At 40.4% G+C, this 25,996-nt stretch overlaps 3 protein-coding genes across 18 annotated transcripts in view; 2 read left to right on the forward strand and 1 right to left on the reverse strand.

Moving 5' to 3' along the window:
* The window catches only part of lrrfip1a (leucine rich repeat (in FLII) interacting protein 1a), a 44,569-nt gene extending 27,917 nt beyond the window's left edge, over positions 1-16,652 (forward strand). For 7 of the 16 annotated variants that reach the window (XM_029458723.1, XM_029458722.1, XM_029458720.1 and 4 more), the window contains 14 exons: positions 390-449; positions 1,017-1,100; positions 1,605-1,658; positions 2,986-3,063; positions 4,030-4,167; positions 4,632-4,658; positions 5,124-5,249; positions 5,997-6,068; positions 6,839-7,009; positions 7,548-7,640; positions 7,861-7,953; positions 8,121-8,213; positions 8,424-8,568; positions 9,946-13,410. In XM_029458723.1, the coding sequence (XP_029314583.1) occupies positions 390-449; positions 1,017-1,100; positions 1,605-1,658; positions 2,986-3,063; positions 4,030-4,167; positions 4,632-4,658; positions 5,124-5,249; positions 5,997-6,068; positions 6,839-7,009; positions 7,548-7,640; positions 7,861-7,953; positions 8,121-8,213; positions 8,424-8,568; positions 9,946-12,695 (3,984 nt within the window). In that variant the 3' untranslated portion in view covers positions 12,696-13,410. Of the gene's footprint in view, positions 1-389; positions 450-1,016; positions 1,101-1,604; positions 1,659-2,985; positions 3,064-4,029; positions 4,168-4,631; positions 4,659-5,123; positions 5,250-5,996; positions 6,069-6,838; positions 7,010-7,547; positions 7,641-7,860; positions 7,954-8,120; positions 8,214-8,423; positions 8,569-9,945; positions 13,411-13,828; positions 13,879-14,616; positions 14,738-14,820; positions 14,901-14,983; positions 15,089-15,544 lie in introns of those variants that run through there. The other 9 variants (XM_029458729.1, XM_029458730.1, XM_029458731.1 and 6 more) reach the window with 7 other exon arrangements.
* Positions 16,653-17,286: 634 nt separating this feature from the next.
* Positions 17,287-21,690, reverse strand: tyw5 (tRNA-yW synthesizing protein 5). The gene is made up of 9 exons (XM_029458737.1): positions 21,540-21,690; positions 21,198-21,328; positions 19,939-20,093; positions 19,794-19,863; positions 19,669-19,713; positions 19,420-19,557; positions 19,018-19,105; positions 18,738-18,854; positions 17,287-18,104 (listed from the first exon to the last, which is right to left on the reverse strand). Exons 2-9 carry the CDS (start codon positions 21,276-21,278, stop codon positions 17,806-17,808), a joined length of 993 nt encoding a protein of 330 aa, XP_029314597.1. The 5' UTR covers positions 21,279-21,328; positions 21,540-21,690; the 3' UTR covers positions 17,287-17,805.
* Positions 21,560-25,958, forward strand: maip1 (matrix AAA peptidase interacting protein 1). Its single transcript, XM_029458738.1, has 5 exons — positions 21,560-21,892; positions 22,869-22,940; positions 23,868-23,994; positions 24,938-25,088; positions 25,180-25,958. The coding sequence occupies exons 1-5, from the start codon at positions 21,587-21,589 to the stop codon at positions 25,256-25,258; spliced, it is 735 nt and encodes a 244-aa protein (XP_029314598.1). The 5' UTR covers positions 21,560-21,586; the 3' UTR covers positions 25,259-25,958.
* Positions 25,959-25,996: the final 38 nt, after the last annotated feature.

Genomic DNA, 25,996 nt, shown 5'->3' on the forward strand with positions numbered 1-25,996 from the left:
CTAGAATGTAAAAGAATAAATGGCTGACACTTTCCCTTCATTCTCGTAGAAGGAAGAACAGAAGCGCAACACAAATGATGTAACATTGTATTCAAAAAGCCTCTGGAGGCTTGTCCTAATCTCACATGGCTCGATAACCTGGTCCTATTATTTCTACCTCTGACCTATTTATTTAACGACACCTCCACGAAGGACGTGCTATTTCTTTTAAACTCAACATTGATAACATAAGTTTTCAAACCTATAGCTTTGATCCGATACTGTAACGGCATGAGATGTGTGCATGAGTTGAACCTGGTGATGTTGTGTGCTGTCAGGTGGATGTACTGAGGAGGACATTTTGTTTTTGAGGTGTTTTGACGTTGTCACCTGTGCTCCCCGACCCTCAGAGCTCCAGACTAAGTGATGACACCCGGGTGTCTCGTGCCTCCAGATTAGACCTGCAGCCGGTGGGTGGCACTGCACTGGAGACTGTTTTGTCTCCTCTCACACCACTAACGGCCTTTAGTGCACACTTGTCATCTAAAATTGAGCTCATTAACAAAATGAGTTTTTTGTTATAAACTGCTTAAGACCTGTGAACGTTTTGATTGTTTTTATTGAAGTCCAATTTTTATTGAGGCATGAAGTGCTAAATATTTTCTAATCAAGCGGTACTACAGAAGACCCACAGGTGCATGTATTCTGCCACATTGTTGTTGAGTCTTTGTGCTGCATCTTCCCAGAGACGTAGTCACAGTGGCTTCAGTTCTCTGACATGCTTTAAAATATATTTGTGTTTTGGGTAGCAACAATATTTTCTTTGTTAGTTCAGCCATTTGGAAAGCATGCAGGATTGCATTTGTGTTCTGTGAATTAAATACAAGCTGCACTTATGACTTCCAGAGAAAAATGTCAGGTTCACTTTGGAGGAAGAGTTGGGCAACATTTTCAAAATGATGTTTCTGAACTATCCCTTTTCCTCATTCCATCTCCCTCCTTCTCTTGGCTTGTTTCTCCCTCTTTCCTCATTTCAGGCCTCGTATGCTTCCTCTGACTTGTACAGCTTCAATGGTCTGTCATCTTCCAGAAACAAAGGTTCATCTTACAATGGTTACCAGGTCTGTACACAGACCAATGTGAGCCGTACTGTAAACACTTTAACACCTAAAGTTATGTCGCTGGTCTGTAGCTGCCCTCTGACCTTCCACCTCTGTGGAGAGAGACCAGACTTATTCTTTATTCTTTAATTCTCCAGTTTTCACAACCTGTTCTTCCTTCTAAACCTCATCCCTACTCCCAACTTCATCTTGTTTTGCAGTTCTGTAGGTCACTCAGTCACATCTCCCAGCAGCTCTATCGTAGGGTTGGGTCGAGCTTTTACCCACTATAACTTCCACTCAGTGTTGAATAACACCTGTAATTATTAACTTCCACCAGCGTTCTTCAGAACACCTGAAACTGAGCTGGTTTGTCTTCAGAGCAAAGGATTTAAGTGGAGGATGGAGCCACATATCAGGCTCTAAAGGCAGGGGCGTTGAGTAGAACAGCATGTCATTGTCTGATCACACTGCTGAAGCATGAACATTCACTGTATGTGTTTGTGTGACATGTCGCACGTGCAGAGCGCCTTATATGAAGACAGCGCGTCGCAGAGAGGCACTGGCTCCAGCTCTCGTGTAAGATTTTCATGGAATTGTGGCCTTGTAGTTTTGATGCACCTGAGATTGACCTGAGTGTGAACGTGAGTCTAGTGAACTAATGGATTGGGCCATGTGTGAGGTTTGCTTTAGTTTTGTCCTCGCATGAGTGAGACCTTCACCGTACTTTGAGTGATTTCTTTAGCTGTTGCATGGGAGTTGTTTTGGATTTTAAAGGAATACATCACCCACAACATATTTGTATATCAGTCACTCACCCTGTGATTCCTGGAATTCTTGAATAAAAATGTGTTTTTCTCACGGTGGGTGGCAGTGGCCTTCACGGTGACTGAAGAATAAAAGAACGGAGGAGATTCTTGATGAATTGAAGTGAATGGGGGCCGCGTTTTAACAACTGCAAAACTATATGAAAACATCCATTTACAAAGTTTTATCTCTTTTAAATACTATTTAAAGCATTTTTACATAAACACACTTTTTGCATGTGTCGTGGATATTTATCGCTCACAACATTGTGGTATGAAACGGAGAGGAATCAATAAAGCACAGACACAAATATAGTTGATTAATTATTATTTTGTTGTACAACAAACAATAATAATGAGAACACTACCTGCTTCCATGCACAACCGCGTAGTGTCCCAACTCACAAAGAGAATCTACCCCTTATATTTGAGTTCTTAACGAACACACGAACCTTGTGTCCCAAGCATACATTGAAGCACATATGATCATGACACCAACATAATCTAAAACGGATGTGAAGGTCACTTCCTCACTGATCATTAAAGGGTTCCCTTAACTTCATTAGAGCATGGAGTCCATGTCAGTCATGTCAAATTATGCACATATGGCAGGGGTCATACTCAGGGCTACATAGGTCATACATTGCAAACTTAATAAATAAAACATTGTTCATTAGATTATCTTAACACATGCAACTCATCCGAAGAGTGATTTACAACTGGAGACTTGGATTATACTGCACGAGTTGTGTGACAGCTTGTTAACGCATGTTTTGATATAGTTTTAGTTTTAACGCGGCCTCAATTTGTTTCAATTCATCAAGAATTATTAGTTTTTTTGATTCTTCGTTCAAAAAAAAGTTTATTCAAAGTAACAGATGAACAAACTGTATTTTGTGGGTGAAGTATTCCTTTAATTTTAAATCACTTTTTTGTGAGTTGTGTGGAATTTAGATTTTACATTGAATGGATCGTGATTCAGGCATCAGTCCTCTCCAGCATGTGTTTGCTACTCGTGTAAGTGTGGGGGGGTGTGCATCCTTGTTTGTGTTTGCCCCTCCAGGTGTAGAGCGAAGGATTACAGTGTGTTTTCTCTGCAGCCTTTAGAGTACACTAGTTATCGCAGCTCCGGATCCAGAGTATCCTCCAGGGCCGGTTCGGCCCGCGCCAGCCCAGTGGTGAGCCTTCACCCCCCCCCCCCAGACACCCTGCTACTAACCCTGGAGTTTAAATGGCATTAGTGCTTTGTAACCACATACTGAACTTGCAGTAACAGCCATCATGCACATACACGTCAACAGATTTACTGTTTGACCTCGGTTTTCATATACAAGGAATTTGCTTTTGTGTATTGGTGCGTATCATAAACATAGTAAGAGAAATTGTAAAAAGTATTGTAAAAATCAAGAAACATGAATATAGAAATACACTAAGAATATTAAAAAAAATGAACAAATATATCTGAATTAAAAAAGGAAGAGCTCTACTGTTTTAGAAATGGCAGTTACATGTAGAAATGTTAAAAGTTGTCCGACATTAGAGAATTTCAAGATACAATTGGACTGTGTTCATGTTGGATGTTACGGTGACTCAGACTTGGCACGGTTTGCGGACAAATATTCTGTGTTCTGTGTGCAGAGTAGAAGCAGGTACTTCCTGGTGGACCTGTAAAGCTGTTACAGGATGTTAGTGTTAGTGAGTGATTGAATCAAAGCTCAGGTTAACACACAATCATCCCTCATCAGTCACAGCACATCGTCACAAAAACACTGTTTTCAAATGTCACCAGCTAAAGAAGTAGTGTGTTACATCAGAATACATCAAACTTAATCTTGTATTTAATTAGTATTTAAGATTCTACTGTATGTGTGTTATCGATAAGGAGTCTCCACTAAGAAGCGTGATGTGTTCATTATTCTTAGGGAAGCCATGTAATAATATAATTAAAAGGAAGAACCTGAGGTAACAATTTAGGAGTAAAGATGAGGTTTTTGAGCACGAATGGTGATTTGTAGATGATTATCTTCCAAATCAACTTCTTCATAAGCTTTTCTCAGCATGAATTCCTGACTGCCGGTTAGTGTTGACCTGCTCTGTTTCCGGCTTCTTTGTTGTTCTGTCTCGCCCCCTGGTGGCCGATGTAGGACAACTGCGGCTCTGTTGGCAGTTTTTTGAGGAGTGCGGCCAGTCGCAGTGGCCTCCACCGAGACCTGGACGATGTTACTATTCCTGACTTTCCTGATGTGAGTCGCTTTGCACACGCAGGAGGCCGCCGCTGTGATGTGAGCTGAGTTCCTGCTCGTTTGCTTTTTTTTTTGCCACCCGTCCTTTTTGTGAGCTTCACCCCACAAGGAGGGCTGATGTGTTTGTGTCCGAGGTTAATTTGTGTGACTGTGAAGACTACCAGAAGATTGTTTTTGTGGGTGTGGCAGGGAGCGAAAACTAAGGTGATTTTTAACACGTGATGTTGATACTGTGTCAGACTCACTCACTCACTTATGTTTTGGTGAATTTAGTTTCTGAAAGAGTTTTGCCACCTCCCGTACTAATTATTTGCATGGTGTAGTACAACAAAATAAACTTGTGGCTTCTCTCAATCTACGAAAAGAAAGCAGATTGTAATATTCAGAGGTATTGTTCGGTCTTCAGGTTTTTCATTCGATGTGGAGGTCCCTCGTGTCTCTGCTGAGCAGGCTGCAGTGAGGCTCAGCTGGTTGTTCTGACTGTGTTTTATGTGTCTCAACAGGTGGAGGACAGAGATTATCTTGAGAAGGTGAGTGGATCACATCACAGATGCTCTGTGTTGTTACTTGAGATGTATAGTGACAGCAGTTAGTGAAGAATAACCAGTGTGGGTGTTGTAACCTGTTGGGATGTACTATATGCTTTTTTTTTGGAGCCATGATGCATTCACTTGAGAAAAATATTTTTGCTCTTGTTTTTCTGAACTAACGAGATTATCTCAGGTGTTTCTGAGTGCTGGATTAGCTAAACATGACTTACTTCCATGAAATCAAGCTCTCAAGTAAACTGAGATCTTCTCTTGGGATTTGTTTTGCTATCTCATTCATTTAGAAATGCAGAGCAGGATTCTTTCTCTGAATTCTAAGATAATGATAAAAACAGGCCAAATATTATTTTCTCAAGTGAATATTTTAAGTTTTTGTAATGTTGTGCTATTGAGTACTAAAAAACATCTTTGAAAAAGAATGTATATAATATTTTGTTCTCCCTCCAGGGATCTCGAGCAGCTTCTGTCCTCACAGCAACAACCCTCACCTCCTTAGGGGGCACCTCCTCACGGAGAGGCAGTGGTGAGACGGCTATAACTGTAGACGCAGAGACGTCTATACGAGAAATCAAGGTAACGCTGCAGAGACGGAGCTTCAGTAACGAGCTTTATTGTGCTTATCATGAAATCTTTCCCTCAGAAAATAAGAAGTAGGATGCTTACAAATGTCAAACTCATACATATGATGTGTGTATTATATCGAAGATTACCTTAAACATTGAACATTGTAATATAAACAGTGATTATCATTTTGTACATGATTCCCCATGGAGAATTGTGGACCCGCTTTGATTACAGAACAGTTTCTGCTGTCTAAGTCTACAGCTGCATTGATAAATCGACATATGGATTAGGTGATAATCTCCAGCTATTTTATTAATCGATTAATTGTTTAAAGTAATTTTTCATGCAAACATATCAGAAAAGGCTTTTTTTCAGCTTCTTAAAAAATAGAGAATTCCTGCTTTTCTCAGTTTGATATCATAAAGTGAATATCTTTGGGTTTTTGACTGACAAAACAAGACATTTAAAGACAGTCACCTTGGACTTTGAGAAACTGGAAGGAATTATTTATTTTATAGACCAAACGATTAATCAAGAAAATAATTTGGACTAATCGATTTTAAATAAATAATAAATGCAACACACAGACTTTAATCTAAAAATGTTCTTCTATGAAGTTCAGTGCTGTCGAGCTGTTTTCATTCTTTCTGCAAACACTTGGTGTTGTTCTCATCTCCCGCTCACCAAACTTTGTGCGTCACCTTTTCTACTGCCGTCACTGCGCTTCTCTGCTCAGTTGCTGCCGCTCTTCACCAGGAGATTCATGAACTGAAGGATCAGATTCAAGATGTGGAAAGCAAGTACACGCAGAACCTAAAACAAGTCAAGGTATACGCCTGAGACCATCAGAACTCCTAACTCCAGACTCACTATTAACCGAAACGTTTGGTGTCTCTAACTTCCTCTGCTCATTTTACACTTGTTACTGTTGCAGCAGGTCAAATATTCAGGAACATGTGCAACCAGTTCACTGTTCTGTTACCCAGAAGGCCACAGTGGATACTTATGTTCTAAGACCTTTTCCTCTATCCATCAACTAACCAGCTGCCTCAGTAACGGAGCATTTCATTTCATGCCATACTGGTGCTCCAGAATGGGCACAGGACGATATGAAAAATGTCACGATTACCCATGGCACTTTACCCAAGGAGCACTAAAACATACTGGAATCACTTTACATGTTGTTAAGACACTAATATTTCTTATTGCATCACATATAGTCAACACTCTTCAATAAGTTCATCATAAATCATAAGGTCCCCCCTGCCTACATTTTGCCCTGGGCAGATGTTTTCTAACTTAGGAAACATCTTTCAACTTTCCAACTGTTGATCCAAGTTGCATCGGCATGTTGTAGAACTTCTTCATTTGTGTGTGTGTGTGTGTGTGTTTTAGACTGTACTTCTTCACTTAAACTTATATAGGTACCTGCATATACTTTGTTGCATTGTCTGGATTCTGTTACTCCAAACATCGTTTGTATAGAGTTTGATAGAGAAAGGTATGACTGCAGTTTTGTTTGTGGGCATGATACATCTGAGCCATCACCTTTTTTATATTCTTATATTCTTCTATGCTCTTATCTGTCGTGACATTAGGATGCATTAGGAGAAGTGGAGGAGAAGTATCGTAAGGCCATGGTGTCCAACGCCCAGCTGGACAACGAGAAGAACAACCTGATGTACCAGGTGGACACGCTCAAGGACTCGCTCATGGAGCTGGAGGAGCTGCTGTCTGAGTCACGCCGGGGATACGAGGAGAAAGTCAAGGTACAGCAGGCAGACGGAGGGGTAGTCTTTAAAACGGAGCATTAAGCCACATATTTGTTTGACCTAAAATGAAAGTAAATATAGAAATTGTGGGATAGCTCTCCCTGTTCAATGCCAATAAAGTCTGTTTAAAACGCTGCAAGCACACTGGAGACTGGAAAAGCACTCGAAGACCTATGCCAAGGCCGCTTGCGTAAGTTAAAAATAATGCGCGTGTTCTGATCCGCTCCAAGCTTTAATGGGTTCTTGGACCATGCTACATTTTTCCACCAAGTTTCATGAAAACCAGGCGAGTAGTGTTTCCATAATCCAGCTGACAAACACTTGGCAGAGGTATTATAAGGATTCAGCATACAGAAGTGCTATTGTGCTGTAATTACACCAAAGTGGAGCTGAGTCAGGGATTAGTTGACTCAGTTAATATTGTTAATCTAACCCACAGTTAATTCTTTGTTTTGACTCTACAACAAATGCAGAAAAACAAATTGCCGTCATGTGTTTCCGTGTGTATGAGATAGATATCTCTTGTTCCTCACAGGAATGCGAGCGGGAGAAACATGCCCACACTGTGCTTCAGTTCCAGTTCAGTGAAATGAAAGAGACTCTAAAACAAAGTGAAGAGCTGCTAAATGTGAGTATGTGTCACTAAGACTGTGGCTGCAGAAATGGAGCTTCCCATGGGTTAAACAAACAGAAAAGCAAACAGTGTCCTTTTAGAAAGGCTGCATGTTGGGGTACTTTTCACAGCTTTCTTTTTGTTTTGCACGCACTGTATATATGCATGCACTGTTTTTCTCTCTTTGCTCTCTCTCTCTACATCTCAAACTTGCTTTCCTTCCCCTGCTGTTTAGGACATCCGTCAGCTGCGTATCAAACAGGAAGGTTTTGTTAGAGAAATATCCGACCTGCAGGAGACGGTGGAGTGGAAGGATAAAAAGATCGGGGTACGGCCTATGAGCCCTGGTCCAGCAGTTTTGTGTTTATTTACCTTCATCACCTTCAGCAATTCAGTATCTCCTTTGCATGAAACCGAATGCCAGCTTTTACTTTCACTTCTTTTCACTTTCTTTTCATTTTCTTTTGCACTCTGCCACTTGGGGGCTCTGCTCAGGCCTTAGAGCGACAGAAAGAATACACAGATGCAATCCGACTGGAGCGAGATGAGCTCAGAGAAGAGGTGGTGAACCTGAAAGACATTCTGAAGGTACTCAGCAAGTGTGTGAATGCTTATTTCAACCTGATGGTTTTTTTTTTTATATATAGTTTTGGGAAGCAAATTTGAAACTCTAAAATGTGAAAATAAAGTTTTGAATATTCACGGCAACTAAAGCTTCAAGAGGAAAACGAGTTCAGTGAAGGTAGAACATATGTGAACATCTTTGGAGCTAATGTTTGACTTTCCAATTCTTTCTAGAAACATGGAATAGTATTGGGACAGGATCTAAGCATCAATGGAGAGGGTGGTGAGACCGAGGTGGACGGGTCCCCCAGTGCGGACGCTGCTTCCCAACCGGCTCAGGAGTCACGCACCTCCCCACCGGAGGGGAACAGTATGCTCGGTAAAACACTGTGGAATAAAAACTCCTCTGCATGGCTTCGCATAAAACTGTCTGAAGACTTTCATTCCAAAATGCTTTTTAGAGTAGTGATGAGATTCAGCTGAAACGTATCAAAATGAATACCGAGTAGTGAGATTACATATGTGCAAGTTCATTATGTTTTCACAATTGATATCTGAATTTTGAAATGGTTAAGGTGTCACTTTGGAGTGAACTCTTCAGTTACAGTGTTGTGCTCCTGGAATGTCAAGAGTAACTTCAACTGATTTGCTATTACCTGAAAGGATACGTCTGGTGATGCTCTTTATTTTTCTTGAGACTGAAAGCTTGGAAATATAGAATGACAAGAACAATTTACTGCAAGGTCAACTTGGTAGCTGTTCTGGTGGTTTCAATCTCAAACTTTAAAACAAACATTGACGAGAAGCCTTCTTCCTCTGTGCCATACAGCTCCATTGTCCAAAACACTATTAAAAACACATCAAGGAGTCCTTTTGCATGTAAATACTCACTGGAGGACCAAATGTGTATTAATCTGCAGCTGAATGGTCTCCAACAAATGCAATATTTACTCTTGTTTGAGTAACATTTGTTAACTACTACAGTTACCACTGAGCCTTTAAACATTTTATTTATTTATCACCCGTTTTTTCAAATGTAACTGTAAAAGGAACCAATGGGCTGATGTGACGGGTTAGGAAAGGTGGACGTAGTGAGAGACATACTTAATGTATTATTTAGTTAGTTTTAGTCTTTTCATGGAACAAGAAGAATATAGAGAAGCGCCCGCCGTATCCTTTAAGCGACATCTTTCTGACCTCTTGCTTTCCTGTACAAATTGAAATTCTACTTTCAAACTTGGCAACACCTCGCTTTGTCATCATTACTCGCGTCTTTGCTTTTAATTTGTTTCTCTTGCACCTTTTTCATCATTTCAGCTATTGCATATTAGTTACGAATCAAAACTAACTTAATGTTAACGCAGGTGGTGTAGGTGTGTAAAAGCTGCCAGGTCTCTACAGGGTCAATGGTACAAATCATTTGAGAGCTCCTTTTAGAAGCAACTAGTTTGTCTAAGGAACATTATTGTGGATGCACCGTGAATGTATGAATGTATACCTCTTGATCTGCCGGCTTCAGACTTCTTTTCTTGTCGCCTTGATGTGCTGGGGGATCAAGAACTTCATTTTGGTGTTCCTCATGCCTTTCTTCTTCTTGTGCTTCTCTTGGACATGTTGGCTCTGTGCTTGTCTTCTTGGTCACTGAATCAATCAGGTGCTCTGCCTTACCTTGACTTCTGCTGATGCACTTCCTCATGAAGATTACATTTTTGAAAAGCATGTCTTAAGTCACCATATACTCTTCATTAACTCTCAGGCAACACAGAGGAGACTCAGTTGAGAAGTAGCGGCGAGGAAGAGGTGGATCCAGAGAAGAATCAAGAAACGTTTGAGGAAGCCAAAGAGAATCACTTGAGCTTTGATGCACTCTGCAATGTCGCTGGCGTGTCCACACTGGAAACATCTAGCGAAAAACAGCCAACAGAAGAACAGACGTGCTTAGAAGAAGACGCAGAAGAAGACAATGTTGAAGAACGTGGCTTTAGCAAGGACTTAAATGTTGACATTAATGACCAATCAATCACAGAGGACAAAGATATAATTGTTTGCAGCCCTGAGCTTCAAGGGAATGCAACAAGTTCTGAGGAAAATGTTCCAGAAACAGAAACACCTGAGGGCAGAGAGTTAGGAGAGAACAGTAACCCAGATTTAGGGGAGACGGGAACAAAGAGCAGTAGTGTTGACACACACAGTGATGACATTAGAGAGTCATGTGACAACCTTTTTGAAGAGCAAGAGAACAAACTGAAAGATGTAGAGGAAAGTCAGTTGAGAAATACAGAATCATGTCCTCAGCAAAACGTTGCACAAGATGTTTTGACAGAAAGTTTACCTGATGAGTCCATCCCCGCTGTGTCGAACACAGAACCCCAACAAGAGCCTGAGAAGGTCGAAGAGGCCGAGAACGACGAGGCAGAGGACGTATCAAGTAAATCTCAGCCTCAGGGCGCTGCTTCAGGGAAGAAAAAGAAAAGGAAGAGGAGAGGGAAAAAGAAAGGAGGAAGTCACGAAGATAAGAACCAACAAAAAGATGGAACAGATAAAGAAAAGGGTGAAACAGAAGTAGACATTGCATCAGCTCCAAGAGATAATGGGCCAACAGCAGAACCTGAAAGTGATGGTTCTGTCACTGAAACCCTCAAAGAATCAAAAGTGGATCAAGTTAAGAATGAAGAGGACCGGCAAGAAGATGGAGTAGAAGCAGTGAAATGTACTGAAATCTTTTCTCCCAATGAAACTCTCAAAGAATCAAGAATGAATCATGTTACAGACGAGTGCAACAAGGAGCAAGCTTTGGAAACGGAGAACATGGAAGAAGCAGAAGCAACTACTGAAACCTGTTCCAATATCGAAACTCCCAACAAAGTAAGGGTGGATCATGTTACAGATGAACAGAACAAAGAAAAGAGTTTGGAAACCGTAGAGGCAGTGGCACTCGCTGAAACCTTTTGTCATGTTGAAACTCTCACGGAATCCAGAACAGATCCCAGAAAGGCTGAGCAAGACAAGGAGCACACTTTAGAAACGGAGAAAGTAAAAGAAGTGGGATCTATAACAAGTCCTGTTCCAGAGACCAACCTCTGTACTTCTGATCTTATCGACGACTCCAAAGGTGCTGAGAGCACTGAGTGTACTTCCAGTGTTGATAACTCTAAAAGTGAAATGGACAGCGCAACTAATGACAATGTCATCCATACGGAGTCAGAAATAGTTGATATTGCACAGAATGAGGTTGGGTCTGTTAACGAGATGAAACCTGAATGCACAACTGTTAACCCTGAAGACACCTTTGCAACAAGAGGTAAGGAAAACACTGAAGCTGTTCCAAGCAATGATGACATTGCTGCTGATGAACCTGAAAATAAGGATAAAACGTCTGAGTCCCCGTCTTCTACTGACGGCTTCACCGACGCTCTCATGAGCTCGTCTGGCTCAGAGCCGTCTGCAGCCGTGAACACAGGCAGCGATGACACTCCCATCAAGGTTTCTGATGGAGGTCCAGAGGAAGCAACTGAGAGAGTCGAAGATGACGAGGAGCCAGAGGCAGCGACTGAAGGTTTGGTAGAGCCAGACTGCTCCCATGACGAAAAAAGCAACCGTCATGACGATCCATCATTAACGAAAAACACGGATGTATTTGACACTGTAAAGAGTCTGTTGGAAGCTGAAGCGCAGGCGAAACAACCGGATGATGTAGAATGCCAGACATCGCAGTGTGAGGATCAGATTGACGAATCAAATGCGGAAGTGTCATCTGAAACAGAAGAGATCATTACCATTGATACACCAGACTCTCCAAAAGAAGCTACTGAAAGTGGATCCTCTATCAAGCAAGAGCACAGTACTGAAGAATCAGCCGCCGCAGGAGATCCAGAACATAAAGAAAGTCAAAACAATCAGCGAAGCGAGGCACAGCAACTACATGGACCCAGCAAAGACAGGTCTGAGGATATCGATTCATGCGATGAAGAGGACGGTGAAGATGACGAAGGACAGTCTTTTGATTTTGATGAACTGGATATTGAGGCAGCTGTAGCAACAAGTCTCCCTAAAAATCAACAACAGGAAGAAGTTGAAGACGGAGTTGAAGTCACGTCAGATGAAAGCAACAAGGAGAGTTCGGGCCTGGAGACCATGCCCCGATGCAACCAAAGCTCTTTGGCTCAGGGGGACGCCATGTCTGAACAAAGGGGACATGCGCAGAAAAACATGCCAGAGGAAACAGTAGGTGCAGCAGATGAGTCCAGACACATTGTAGAGGAAGGAAAGGTTCAGAGTGTTGGAGAGGTGGCTGGTGTTGTCGAGGACATTAACCAGGCGATGTCTCTGCCCGTAGAGGAAGGATTAGATGCCATTAAGCATGAGCTGCAGGGGGAAGATTTAGATTCACCAAAAAGTGCAGACCAAGTGGCCATCAATAAAGAGCCACAGCAGACAGGGAAGGATGTGAGGAAGAACAGCAAGAAAGGCAAAGGCAAGGGCAAAGAGGAGTGTAAGATGTCTTAGCTTTTGGATGGTATATACAATACATATATAGCATTTGATCAGATCTCTATCAGTCTTTGCTTAGCTGTTTACAAAGTGGTCAAATAAATATGTGCAGAACCCCACAGCACTTTGATTCTTTACCGAATAAGTTTGCATATTCTTTTTTTTTTTTTTAAGTAAATCCATGTTAACAGTCCAAGATCCAACTTTTTTTATTGAGGTTTTATGTGCAAAAGAAAGTTTGTGGAGAGATGAGAACGTAAACCGCTCGGTAACTGTAGCTTTAGCTATCAGTCAATACTGCACTTGCTATATCAGGTAACATTATTTTGTTATTGATGCACATTTATCATGCTGCTTGTTATGAGTCTTGGATATTATTGCTGTGCACCTGTATCGCACAACATTTTCTCTCTCGCTACAATTCCAGGAACTCGAGGATTTAATCATTCCATAGGTGTACAATAAAAAAACACAGATGTTAATTGGTTATTCCCATTAAGACTCCATCGAAGTAGCTTTTACATGTTCTCGTTGTGTTGTTGATGGTTAAAATGCCCTGTTCTGTTCTCAGGGATTAATACAGCTGTTGTGTGATGTAAACAAAGCCGTTTCCATCTACAAGAATAGAAAATGATCGATAAATGTATGTTTGCAATTTGTTGCACCTAATGGAGAAGATGACTGTGGTGCGTCCATACTGAAATGCCAATAAACACCCTGCTGTTACCAATTGATGCATCTTTTCCTTAAGTGACATAAGTAATTATTTATTGGATGTCCATGTCTTATATCATGTGTGCTCATATAGTGTGAATGCAGCACTGCCAGCTGTGTGTGCTTTTGCATTGACCCTCTTCTCCACAGTTTTGTGCATGCTAACCTTCCCCCCCCCTCACACTCTGCTCCATCACTCCCCCACGGATGCCTGCACTGTTGCATGCATCAACATCCCACCCAGACCCCCTCCCACCATCTCCTTGGCTCCTCCCACCCCTGGTATGTTAACTTATTTATTTGTTAAAGATGGATCGCAGTGGTCTGAAATGGTGTTGTGTTCTGGCTTTGTGGTGCATGACAATCCATTTGAATTAATAATTTATTGACCAAGACTCTGATGTCATATCTTAAGCATGTGTTTTGTCTTGTAGAGATTCGCCTGAGGAAACTGGTGGATGAGCGTGAGAAGATGATAGAGCAGGTGAGTCCGTGGTGTGAGACGGTGATGTGGCTGTTGAGGTCTACTCCTGTTCAAGTGTCTCAATGAACATTCTTATTTAAATAAGAAGCAAAATAGTAAGTCAGAGGAGAGATCACATGCAGACGGACCACAGTATATTAGTCATAGGAAACTGTTGCAAGGCCATTTCTTTCAGTTTCTATAAATGTGTGCGTCACATTTCTAGTAGCATTGAGGTGCCTATAATAAAAAACAAAATGTGTGGAGCAGATGTTTAGTCTGAAAGCTGCAACTGTGTTATAAAGGAGTTTCAGAGAAACGGCAGTATTCTTATTGTCAACTAATCCTATGAAAAGACCACAAATGAAGTGATATTACTAGCAAGTATTGTGTGCATCTTCTCCCTCTGTGCCATAGAGCTCCATTGTTGTCCAACAACTATTAAAAAGCTGCTTTAGGAAATGGCTGAGCTTTTTATTTGAATGAAACACTATTTGTGAGGTGTTTATAAAGGCACCCGTGTTTCATTGCATTTGTTGATGATAAGAAAAATATAGAACAATACTCTTTTCCCTTAAACTCTTTTAAAAGACTATTGCAGATTGTTCTCTCGTGACAATATGTTATAGAATTCCAGTGTTCCTACTAAAATGGGTGAGGTGTACCAAAAGTCCTCAAACTGACAGCTTGTGACAGTGAGCTGCTCTACGCTCCTCGGAGTGTCATTGATCAGCTGATGTGTTGTGGCTCCATCTGCAGGTAAAGAAACTAAAGGCCCAGCTGGAACAGAAGACACCGAAGAATGGCACTGAGAACGGTTCAAGCCCTGCCGGTGAAATACTTGAAAACGGCAACGATCCAAACAATATAGAGCTGCAGAGTAAGTAAACATAAGCATGAAAACACACTATTGCTATTTCTATTGTCTCCTACAACTCAAGAAGTTCTGCTTAATCTTTCCAGGAGATTCAACCAGGCAAATTAGCGACTTTAAGTTTAAACTTGTGAAGGCAGAGCAAGAAGTCACCGCGTTGGAACAAAATGTAAGCTGAGAAGAATTGTGAACTCGTAGCATACATTAAAAAACATGAATATTCTCACATAAAAAGTATTTTTTCTTCTCCAGGTGACCAGACTTGAGGGTCAGGTGACGCGCTACAAGTCTGCATCAGAGAACGCAGAGAAAGTGGAGGATGAGCTGAAGGCAGAGAAACGGAAACTTCAGAGAGAGGTAGTGTTGTATTCTTAAAGGGCCAGTGTGTAGTATTTAGGGGGATCTATTAGGAGTTTATACATAGTAATAATTGTCTCATTAGTTAGACAACTTGGGAAGTTCCATGTTCTACCTTGTTACCTGTAGTGTCTACCCTTACACTACAGCAGGGGTCGGGAACCTATGGCTCTTTCGATGAAGCGTTATGGCTCGCATACAATTTTGAGCTGACACTGACTATTTTAGGGAAACACTGATAGCGCTTTTAGTACTCGGAGACGTGATATACTTACAACTCAATTTTATTACATATATGGCTCTCAAGGAAATACATTTTAAAATATTTTGCTTTTATGGCTCTCCCAGCCAAAAAGGTTCCCGACCCCTGCACTACAGTAACTGATACAGTCAGCTGCCCATCAGCAGGCTCTGTTTTAATCACAATCAATTCTCCCTCCCCATCTGCCTCTATAGTTGCGATCAGCACTGGACAAGGTGGATGAACTGGAGTCAAACAACAGCCACCTTTCTAAAAGACTGGAGAAGATGAAGTCAAGTCGTGGCATGGCCCAGACTCCATAGGAACGCCCCCACGCATCAACCCCCACCTCCTCAGTGTCCGAGACGGGCTCATCTCTTGGAAAAGAGTCATCCTGCATCTTTCACCTGCCTGATAGCAACCTTTAAGAAAAAGAACAAAAAAAAAAATCAAGAATCTTAGTTATCATATTCACAGAATAGAGAACACCAACAAGCAATGTGCCATTTCTTTGTCTGTTTTCTGTCTGATGAGAGTTCTTCGTAGTGTTGTACACACACAGAGAGTACATGTAGTGTGGGAGCGGATGTTTGTGTACTTCATGACTTTGGTTGAACCTCTGCACTGCTCTGCTGAAAGAGGGAATGGGCCAGGAGAGTCCCGGGACGGAGCTTCACTCTCTGTTGTCCAGTGTAGCGAGAGACAAAAAAGCTGCACTGATTGAAGATGTTTACTTGTCTTGAAGAAAAGGCCGCTCACAGTGCAGAGAACAGTGTTCATGGTCAGCCTGCGGAGAAGATATGAGTGCTTTGCGTGTGTCGTGAATGAAAGAGCAACATTAAGTGTATTTTCCTCATTTGCATCCAAAGCCAAACTATTTTTAAAGATGTAAATGTTTGGGTGTGTTTGTCACTTGTGATAAAACTGATAAATCTGGTCGCTCGGTCTTTAACGGAGCACAATATAATCAAAGCTCTTTCAGTTGTAGTTCTTTCTGTAGCCGGCAGCCTGCAGGTTGTTGAATGTTGCACAGCTGGACTCGCAGTGTGTAACCGCCCTTCTACTAAGATCCAGTCGCATCTTCCAGCTTCTTTCTGCTTCATATAGTCAGTCACCGGTTGGCTTTTGTGCACACGCTTAACTGCTGAGACTTACTGAAGAAATGTGACGACGGGGACTCGGAACAGTGTTAGCAGGAGATACTGAACACACTGGGGATACAGACGCTGCTTCACTGTTTACAAAGCTTTCAAATGTTTGTAAGGAAACATAAAGAACTGTAATCTTTGTGCAATAAAGGTTCAAACCATATTGGTATGTGCATTTAAGTTCTGGACTTATAAATCTTTGTTCCCCCATGTACCATGCTTTATTCTCCAAATGTGTTGGCTGTGTTTCCTCCATCAGGGCCGTATCAGAGGCTGAACTGGACTCTCTTCTTGACCTTTGAGACTGACGTTTGGAAAGTTCTGGAACAAGCGAGAGGGTCGATCTTGAGCGGAGATTGTGTCAACATCTCAGTTTGTTTTCTTTATACAGTCGATCAATCTACAGCATAGCGCTGCCGCCGTGACAAAGATATGTCTCATTCTTATAAAATGACTTACAAGATTATTATATTAACTTTTTTACTACACCAAATGATTCCGTTTTTACAGTAAACCTTTTATAACAAGAATGTACTTTATTAAATGTGCTTTATTTCATGTAATTATTGTAATGTTTGCACATTAAATGATGCATTATAACAGGAAAAGTTTGATGTAAAAATTAAATAATTTGCCAGCCAATTATGACGGAATGCTATAACATGAAGAAAGATTGACTTTAACAAAAACATTTTCTAACTAAAGGGAGCAAATATATTTGTGCTTTGTGTCAGCAATATGATCCTGTAAATTAAAAGTAAATCACCCTAAATCCAAGGTATACAAAACATGGCAATCTTTTCAAAATGGTGTTTACAAAATACAATATTTACTCTTTATTTTAGAAAAGATGATTATAATATCTTATGATTTATGGATTCCTCTAAGTAACACGACAGGTTGACGTATAGAGAAACTTAAAGAACCCCATACACCCCCCCTGGTGAAGGTAAATGTCAGAAGAGTTCTGCAGCACGCCGTGTGCATCAAACTCCACATTAATTAAGAACACTGAAGTGCAGAAATGTCAGAAGCATGCGAGGAGCGCTGCTGCAGCTGGAACACTAGATACAGGGACTCTTTAAATATCATTTTGCTGATGCATCAAAAAAGCTTTGTAATTTATCTTTATGCAATGTATTAGCCAAAATCATTTCTTTGCAATTTGAGGAAAATGCATGAGTGGAAATGTCTCCGCAGGGAAGCTACTGTATACTGGCTATTTCTTCTGAGACATTAAGGTTACTGCCTCTCCTGGAAATAAAGCCTGTTGATGTTTTGTTGTGTAAATTCAAAGTTCATTCACACTTCCAGATGTTTTATTGCTCTCATCCTGGTTTGGTGAACTGACTGCTGGGTAACGTGCTGTGCTGTGTAGTTGTGTCGCAGTGCGTCCGCTGTTGGATGCGCTGTATCATACGGCGGCCATAAAAGTCCCGATAATCTGCGGGGAGCTCATCCAGAGTGTGCAGGGCTCTCTCCAGGGCCTGCAGGGCTCGAGTGGCAGCCGCAGGGTCTTTGTTACCGTACGGGTCCTTCCTGTCGTAGCTGTCAGCAGGTAGATGGCGCCAGAACACATTCACCCCCACACCAAACTGCAGGGCCAGGGTGTTGTGGAACCACAGGGCTGAGGAAGACAGGGACACTTTAATCGTTAATATATTATATATGTGTACTCGTATACTATTAGCAAGTAACTGTGTGATGCGTTTCTATAATTAAGCTTCCACTGGGATTTAGTACGAAGCAGAATGTGTCTGTGGGATGGCAGGAAGCTTTGCTTAAAGGAATACTTCACCCGCATAATACTTCACCTGCATAATACTTCACCCTGCATAATACTTCACCCGCATAATACTTCACCCGCATAATACTTCACCCTGCATAATACTTCACCCGCATAATACTTCACCTGCATAATACTTCACCCGCATAATACTTCACCCGCATAATACTTCATCTGCATAATACTTCACCCGCATAATACTTCACCTGCATAATACTTCACCCGCATAATACTTCACCTGCATAATACTTCACCCTGCATAATACTTCACCTGCATAATACTTCACCCGCATAATACTTCACCCGCATAATACTTCACCCGCATAATACTTCACCCGCATAATACTTCACCTGCATAATACTTCACCCGCATAATACTTCACCCGAATTCCCGGTAAGATGGGGTGAGAAACTGATGTAGAAATACTTCTTTAGAGGTTGAAGTATTCCTTTAATGTGGACAATTTGCCTCACCAGGGATAAAAAGCAGATCTCCAGGCTCCAGCACACACTCGTATCTCTTTGCCTTCACAAACTCAGGAAAGCGCTTCAGGTCTGGGGAGTCGATGTCCACGACTTCTGATTTATCACCTGATGGGAAAAATGAAAATGAAAAGAGGCAATATAATATTTAACTAAGCTGTTGAAAAACATCATCCAATCAAAGGACATCAGTTTATTATGAAAGTGGACGAGGCTGCTGCAGTTTATTTTAAACCTTCAAAGGAACTGGCATCTTTCTGTAGCCACTTGCCTGACAGGTAGAGGTGCAATGCATCCTGGGGGCTGTAGAGAGCCACTCTCTTCATCCCCGTCACCTGAGCCAGCAGGTTATCCATCACCTGAAGGAAGAAGGTTCATTTTACCGGGAGACCCTGGACAATGCTGCATTTTCAAAATAAAATACTGCAGATGGTAATGATAAAGAATTCAAGTTTTTTTTTGCAGTGAATGGGGGAAAATCAGTTCTAAAAAAAAAAATGCACCTACACCTGCGCTGATAAGGACAGCACATACATCATCCTAACACCATGTTCCACAATGTCCCTGAAGCTGCACCTAACACTTTATGTGGTCAGTGTCTCACTCAATGATACAAACATGCGAAACATTTAAATGATATCCGACAAAATGAGTCGAGATACTAAATGCTCACGTCGTAGTGTGTCCACAGCTGCAGGCCACAGGAGCTGATGCGGAAGACACTGGAGAAAAACTGATCGGGTTCAAAGAAGTGTGGGATGTGAAAATCCTCCGCCAAGTCCGGGAACTGTTTGCTCAGATCAGCAGGTTCCTGTGACGGAGAGATTCATATTCCTGGTCAAGAGCTTCGGCAGCGTCGGACTCCAGACATTTTTTGCCACATAAATACAAATAAATGTTCTGGAGTGAGTCTTCTTAATACCTTTCTTACGTCTTCTCCCAGTGATCGAAGATAATAGCTCTCCTCCTAAAATAAAACCAAGGAAAGTGTGTCATTAAAAATATAACTTACTGTAAAAAAATGTTTCCTTATTTGATGATCCTTACGTCACACAGGAAGAAGTCTGAGTGTTTCTTTTCAGATGCTCTTTTCACAAATTCATTGAATGGCAGAGTCCTGTGAATAAAGAGGTGTAGCTGAGACTCTGCAGAGAAGGAGAATTGATCAGTGTGTTTGTGTGAGGGAGCTCACTTGTACGCAAAGTTTTTGTGAAGGAAGTCCATCTGCGGAACAGTAGATACGTGAATCTTCACTTCCTTGTCTCTCCCTCTCTGTCCAAGGTATTCAACCGTCCACTTCTCCAGACACGGACCGAGACACACGCCTCTCAGCACGGCTGGGCTGCGCTGGAAAACAATCAGTATTATTTACAATCATGTCTGATGGAAATTCATGTACCCAGGATCCAATATCATACATAACATTATACAGAACGCAAGATTATTGTACTCGCTGTTTACTGTTATAATAGTTGTACAATGTCTTCTGTAGCTTTTCTTTTTTTTATCTCTTTATTATAGAAGTCAACACTAATGACATGTGACAAGACAGAACATATTTAGGCATAATAAAATAAGGATATAATACTACTACTACTATTCTAAAGTTTTTTTTAAAAGAGGCAAAAATATTAAATTAACAGAAAAGGTGGGCAATAAAATCTAATTTATAAAAAGATATATATATAAATAAATTGACAATTCTTTGTATAATATTAAATATTTCCACCTTAATTTAATGATTAGTTATTGGAGTTTTTCCCCAGAATGTTAATGTGTACTGACATTTATAAAATAGATTTGTTTCTTTTCATTTCATAAATATTTACAACTTTCACATGTGTTATCGAAAACCAAAAATCTTGAAACAAATTTGTTTGTGGGATAAAAGCACAATTTGTATTTCTTTCAATTTGTTTGGGTGAAAATGTACAGAAGCCATGTTTCCCAATGAATACTAAAATAATGGATGCTCCACACAAATACAACTTTTGCAGTAGAAATAATTTCAGTAAAAGTATTTACAAAATAGTAAAAAAGAAAACAAATGCTCATCACAGTTTATGAAAGCCAAAGGTATCATCTCCAAATTGTTAGATTTATCCAATCAACATGCTCAAACCTAAAGATAATCAGTTTGTATAGTGATCTAGAAAAGTAGTTTTCATAACTGCAATGATTAATTAATTTGTAGGTTATTGGTTTTCTGTCATTAACTAATGTTGCGGAATCCTACTGTCAACATCACCACTAGACCCAATCTGAGACATTGCCTTTTATATATGTATACCTGGATAAACAATAGCCACTCTACAGCAATAAAGTGCATTTGAAGGCAGTGTGTTGTGCAGTATGCCAGCTGCTGAAAAGTCAAAGAGGCAGCAGCAGTCTGGTACCGGTGGTTACTGTACTTCCACGTTCCTGCTGCCATGAAGACCAACACTATCTTACCTCTGGATAAATGTCTCGCAGAAACACGTCCTTATCTACTTCTGTAAATATCGGAACAGATACTTTTTCCTGGAGCTCCATTTCACATGATTTTCTTCAGAAATTCCCCAGCTACTGAAAGTAAACAGCTCCTGAAATTATAGTGTGTCACATTGTTACTGTTCCCCCATAGAAACGAAAAATGACTAAGTAAAAGTTGACCATAAAAAAACAAACACTATCTATGGCATATTAATTCTAAAACAATGTGCTTGTTTGGTAAATACTAAACATTGCATGATATTCTCAATATTGTTCTTGAATTTCTCTCTGTATTTTTAATATTGCCTATTTGTTCCTCACCGGAATATACAAGTACACGGACAAGAAGGCTTCCGAGGGGAGAAAAGATGGCGCTGCCCATGTTAAGAGGTTGTCACAGGTTTACATCAACGTTTAGCTTTACTCGCCTATTGTTAAATGAAAGCATCATCCTGAACCGGTCCGGTAAAACGCAGCTACCTTCTTTATCCGTGGCAGCAGCGGTGCGGCCGTACAGCTCGGACCGCGGCGGACAGCAGCAGAACCAGAAGGTGGTGGTGTTCGGCATCCCGAACCCTTTTATCTGGGTCCGCACCCGAATATACTACTTTCTGATCCGGGCTTACTTTGACAATGACTTCAGAATTGAAGAGTTCACGGAGGGAGCCAAGCAGGTCTGTAAACACGTCCAAACAGATGGTGGTGAAGTGTTGTAATAACAATAATAAAAACCTTTATTTGTGTAACACCTTTCAAACAAGAAAGTCAAGAGAATGGAATACATAGAATGCATACCATACGATGGAAAATACACTGAATGATGATAATAATATACAAATAATGAATAATATAAGATGGAAAATAAAACCCACGAATGATGATAATAATATACAAATAATGAATAATATAAGATGGAAAATAAAACCCACGAATGATGATAATAATATACAAATAATGAATAATATAAGATGGAAATAAACCCACGAATGATGATAATAATAATAATAATAATAATAATAATAATAATAATAAACTTCGAGTAAATACAATGCATACAGTAAAAGCTCATAAGTGCAAAGAAAAATGTTGGCTTTTATCAGGAAAGGCCTACCTAGTTAAAGGCTAAAGTCTAGATTATTATTGACAAAGGCTGCATCGTCGATTTTCTTTCTGCTGTTGCTGGACGCCTTCAATAAGAAAAAGCAGATCATCACAGTGTTCTTGAAGGCACATACTTAACAAGGGACTTAGCAATTTAGCTTGGTCCTACTCATTACAGCCCAATTAGGGCTTTGTATGCAAGGAAGAGGACATTCAAATCAGTTCTAAATGTAGGAGGCCAGTGCAGAGCAGCTAAAGCTGGACTTTTTGTTTTTAAGATGGTCACATTAGGCTGTTTCTGATGTGGGGAAAAAGACATTTTCATCACCTTGTTAATGTGGGACTTGAAGCTTAGATCTGAATCTAGGTTTAAACCAATAATTTCCCCAGATATTTAAACAGAATATATATTGTAAACTAGCTGAACTGCAGCTAACCGCTATAAAAGTCATTGAATGTTACCTATAATCCATTATGACCTAAACACCTTACTGACACCGTGTTGATTGTGTTCTGTTGTTGTTGAGGATGCTTTGTTGACTCTTGCAGGCCTTCTCCCATGTTTCCAGACTGTTGTCACAGTGTCAGTTTGAAGCTTTGGAAGGGCTTGTTGCTAAAGATGTGAGTATCCAAACTTGTATTATCTATTCTGGACCTATACATTCACAAGATGTCACAAGCTGATCCCCACTTCCATACTACATGTTAATTGGACACAGTATACCTGCACTCATCTTTATTTGTTGTTGACTGTAAATGTATATTTTATTGACCCAGTAGTAGAGGTGAAATGCTCCCCCTCTCTGGAGCAGTCCTGGTGGGCCACTGCAATCCCTGGACTCAAGTTTCCTTGCATTGAAATGATTCCAATGAGTACCATACATACACAATCATACCTTTTTTGTTTTTGAGCCTAGAGCGTGGATTAGACGCCAGCTTCAGATCAGAAAACCTCAGAGACAGTCAGGAGATTTAAGGATGTCGTAGGTCAGCCATGTAAGAATTGTAACAGATTTTTAAAACAGTTCTAACCACACTGAAAGTCAGTAAAGAGTAAAGAGAGGCATGGATGATGTTTTCTCTTGCAGCACATTTCAACGAGTTGCATCCTGGAAAAAGAAGACTGACTAATACCAGCATGCATCATATGGAATTATAGATGGGGCCAGTGGTTCAATGAGACATATTGTAGCTCCGCGTTCACGATCATTAACAATTTAGGAAATAAGTAAAAACTTTATAATTCTGTTTTCTAACTATGCTCTCCACTTCTATATGAATGTTTACCTCTTTAGGCTTCTAAAAACTGTTGTGAAGAAACGGCTCATGAACAGATGCAGCTTGTTATGAGCGGTTGTAAAGTAGGAATAATTAAAAAGATTAATCGATCATACAAATCAGAATTAATCAATTTATAGTATTACTACCTAACATAATGAAGACCAGTCTCTTGTATCAAAGGATAGACTTGCAGTATTAAAAAAAAAACCTTGTCACAGGTGTAATGTCTCTGCTCAAGTTTTTAATTCAACTTGCATGTGTCTGCAGTTGATTGGAAAGCTGGAGGAGAAGTTGAACCTGCTGCCATCGAGCCACAAGGAAGCTCTGTCTGCAGATCCTGAAGAGATCATGTACACCACACCTGGAGATGTGGGGATCTACTATGATGATGAAGGTGTGTGTGTGGGTGTGTGTGTGTGGGTGTGGGTGTGGGTGTGGGTGTGTGGGTGGCCTAGGAAGTAATTGTTACAATAGCCCATGAAAAGACCAAAACCAACAACTCCGTCCCGTCAGTGAGCCTCACTGTTGCACTGGGTGACACGTTCATTCATTAGCATGAACACACACACTGTAGTTTATTAGGATTTAATCTCACATACACTGACCTGCTGTTGTAAATACTCACTAGAGCACAATGCGGATTAATCCACTGCTGAAAATAGTCCCCAACAGACTAACTGTTTATTTTGGTCTTTGCATGGAATTTGTTGAAAACAAAAATACATTATACAGCCAGACTTATACTTTTAGATTCAAACACAATGTATTTTATGTCTAAGCTGATTTTTTTTTTTATCCATACTATTATAGTAATATAATAGTATAGCATGTGAATTGCCTGGCCTGTACCAACCTACTGTAGTTAGAAGCTTCATTCACAATGTTGACATTTTAATTCTTAATCAATATTTATTGTGTTTAAACCTGGTATGTGTGCAGATTAGAATACACTAATATTATCAGTGTTATACTTTTTGTAGAAATACATTCCAGTGGTGACTGCGTAGAATTGTTTCAGACTCATGTGATCCAAACAAAACATTTATTTGTTTCTACTTTCTTTTAAGGGTAATGATGTTATAAACTTTGGCGACAGACAATAAAAGCTTCATTTGAAAACCTCAATAAAATCTTTGGGAAAAGAAAAGATATTCTTAACAGCCCTATTAATTGCATTATTGTGTAACTTTATGAGAAACTTCAGGAAGCGCAACTGAGGAGGGAACCCTCTTCCAGGACGGACAGACGTGCAAGAGAAGTCGTGTGTACAGAATAGACAAGTGTGAATATTTTTTGTTCAGTGTTAATGAATGTCAGTACTTTTTTTTTTTTTTCAGGGAAAAAATTTGTCAGTATTCTGATGCGTTTCTGGTATCTGACAAGCGCACGTATCCCTGAAGACACCATGGAGGGAACCCGTGTCTTCCAGATGGACATTAATGGAGAGGGAGAACCACAAGCTAAGAGACTTCTAAGTGCACACTATGAGTGAGTCCTGTCAGGAGTGTAATGACTCGTGAATATTACAAATCTTTTGTCTGACTGTTCGTTGTGATCTTTCTTTTTGGCTTTCTGACAGATTCCAAAGGGAGTTTACTAAGGGAGTGCCTCCAGACTGGACCATTACGAGGATAGAGCACTCCAAGCTTTTGGATTAAGGTGGTTTTAATTTGAGGCAGTTGTGCCACTTGAAACTATTCAAAGACAAGAAATTTCCCTCAGTATTTGCTTTCCACAGAGCGAAAACATGATGCATCTACTCATAGGGAGGTCAGAGGAAGGCACCAGGACAAAGTTGGATTCATCCACTATTCACTGTAGAAAAGACACACGAGCCCATCCATCTATTGCCATAGATACTGCCCAGAACTGTCTGCAGTAGAACAATGTTTCTTATGGTTTTCTTCACTATATCCGAGATCCCCCCCCCAAAATCTGATCTTGAATTGAACCTGTTAACTTTTGTTTTGGATTTGGTTTTGTATGTTTAAGAATTTAGATATTATTTCAAAATCATTTGTAGCCTTATTTTAAATATGATGTATGTATAGATGGGGCTTGCTGCACCTGATTTAAACTCTCATCTTGTTTTTGTATTTTTGAATGTACTGACTATTGTCTGATACTGTATTTCCAAGTAGAGAACTAGTGTTTCTCTATCTAGGAATGTGTGGTATAAAGATGTAGTAATACAATGTTCCAGATTTGTCGCCACAAAAAAAAGAGATATTCACACAACCCGCTGTCACCTGACTCTGAAGACATGCTATATGTGTACCCTATGTGTATACATGTGTTTGCAATGATTAGGGCAGCTCCTATGCAGCTGATTGTTTTATTAAAGATTTGAGAAATGAAGAATCTGTCATTTATTTCCTGAAAAAGCCAAGATTTAC

The sequence above is a fragment of the Cottoperca gobio genome, chromosome 21 (genome assembly GCF_900634415.1).
Source record: "Cottoperca gobio chromosome 21, fCotGob3.1, whole genome shotgun sequence".
Lineage (NCBI taxonomy): Eukaryota > Metazoa > Chordata > Actinopteri > Perciformes > Bovichtidae > Cottoperca > Cottoperca gobio.

Excerpts from the sequence above, each read along its gene's own strand:
- tyw5 (XM_029458737.1), bottom strand. The coding sequence starts at position 21,278 with ATGGAGCTCCAGGAAAAAGTATCTGTTCCGATATTTACAGAAGTAGAT. Across the intron at positions 19,714-19,793 it reads CAGACTTCTTCCTGTGTGAC|GAGGAGAGCTATTATCTTCG; the intron begins GTAAGGATCATC and ends GTTTTATTTTAG. Across the intron at positions 18,105-18,737 it reads AGATCTGCTTTTTATCCCTG|CCCTGTGGTTCCACAACACC; the intron begins GTGAGGCAAATT and ends TGTCTTCCTCAG.
- maip1 (XM_029458738.1), top strand. The coding sequence starts at position 21,587 with ATGGCGCTGCCCATGTTAAGAGGTTGTCACAGGTTTACATCAACGTTT. Across the intron at positions 21,893-22,868 it reads TCACGGAGGGAGCCAAGCAG|GCCTTCTCCCATGTTTCCAG; the intron begins GTCTGTAAACAC and ends TGACTCTTGCAG. Across the intron at positions 22,941-23,867 it reads AAGGGCTTGTTGCTAAAGAT|TTGATTGGAAAGCTGGAGGA; the intron begins GTGAGTATCCAA and ends ATGTGTCTGCAG.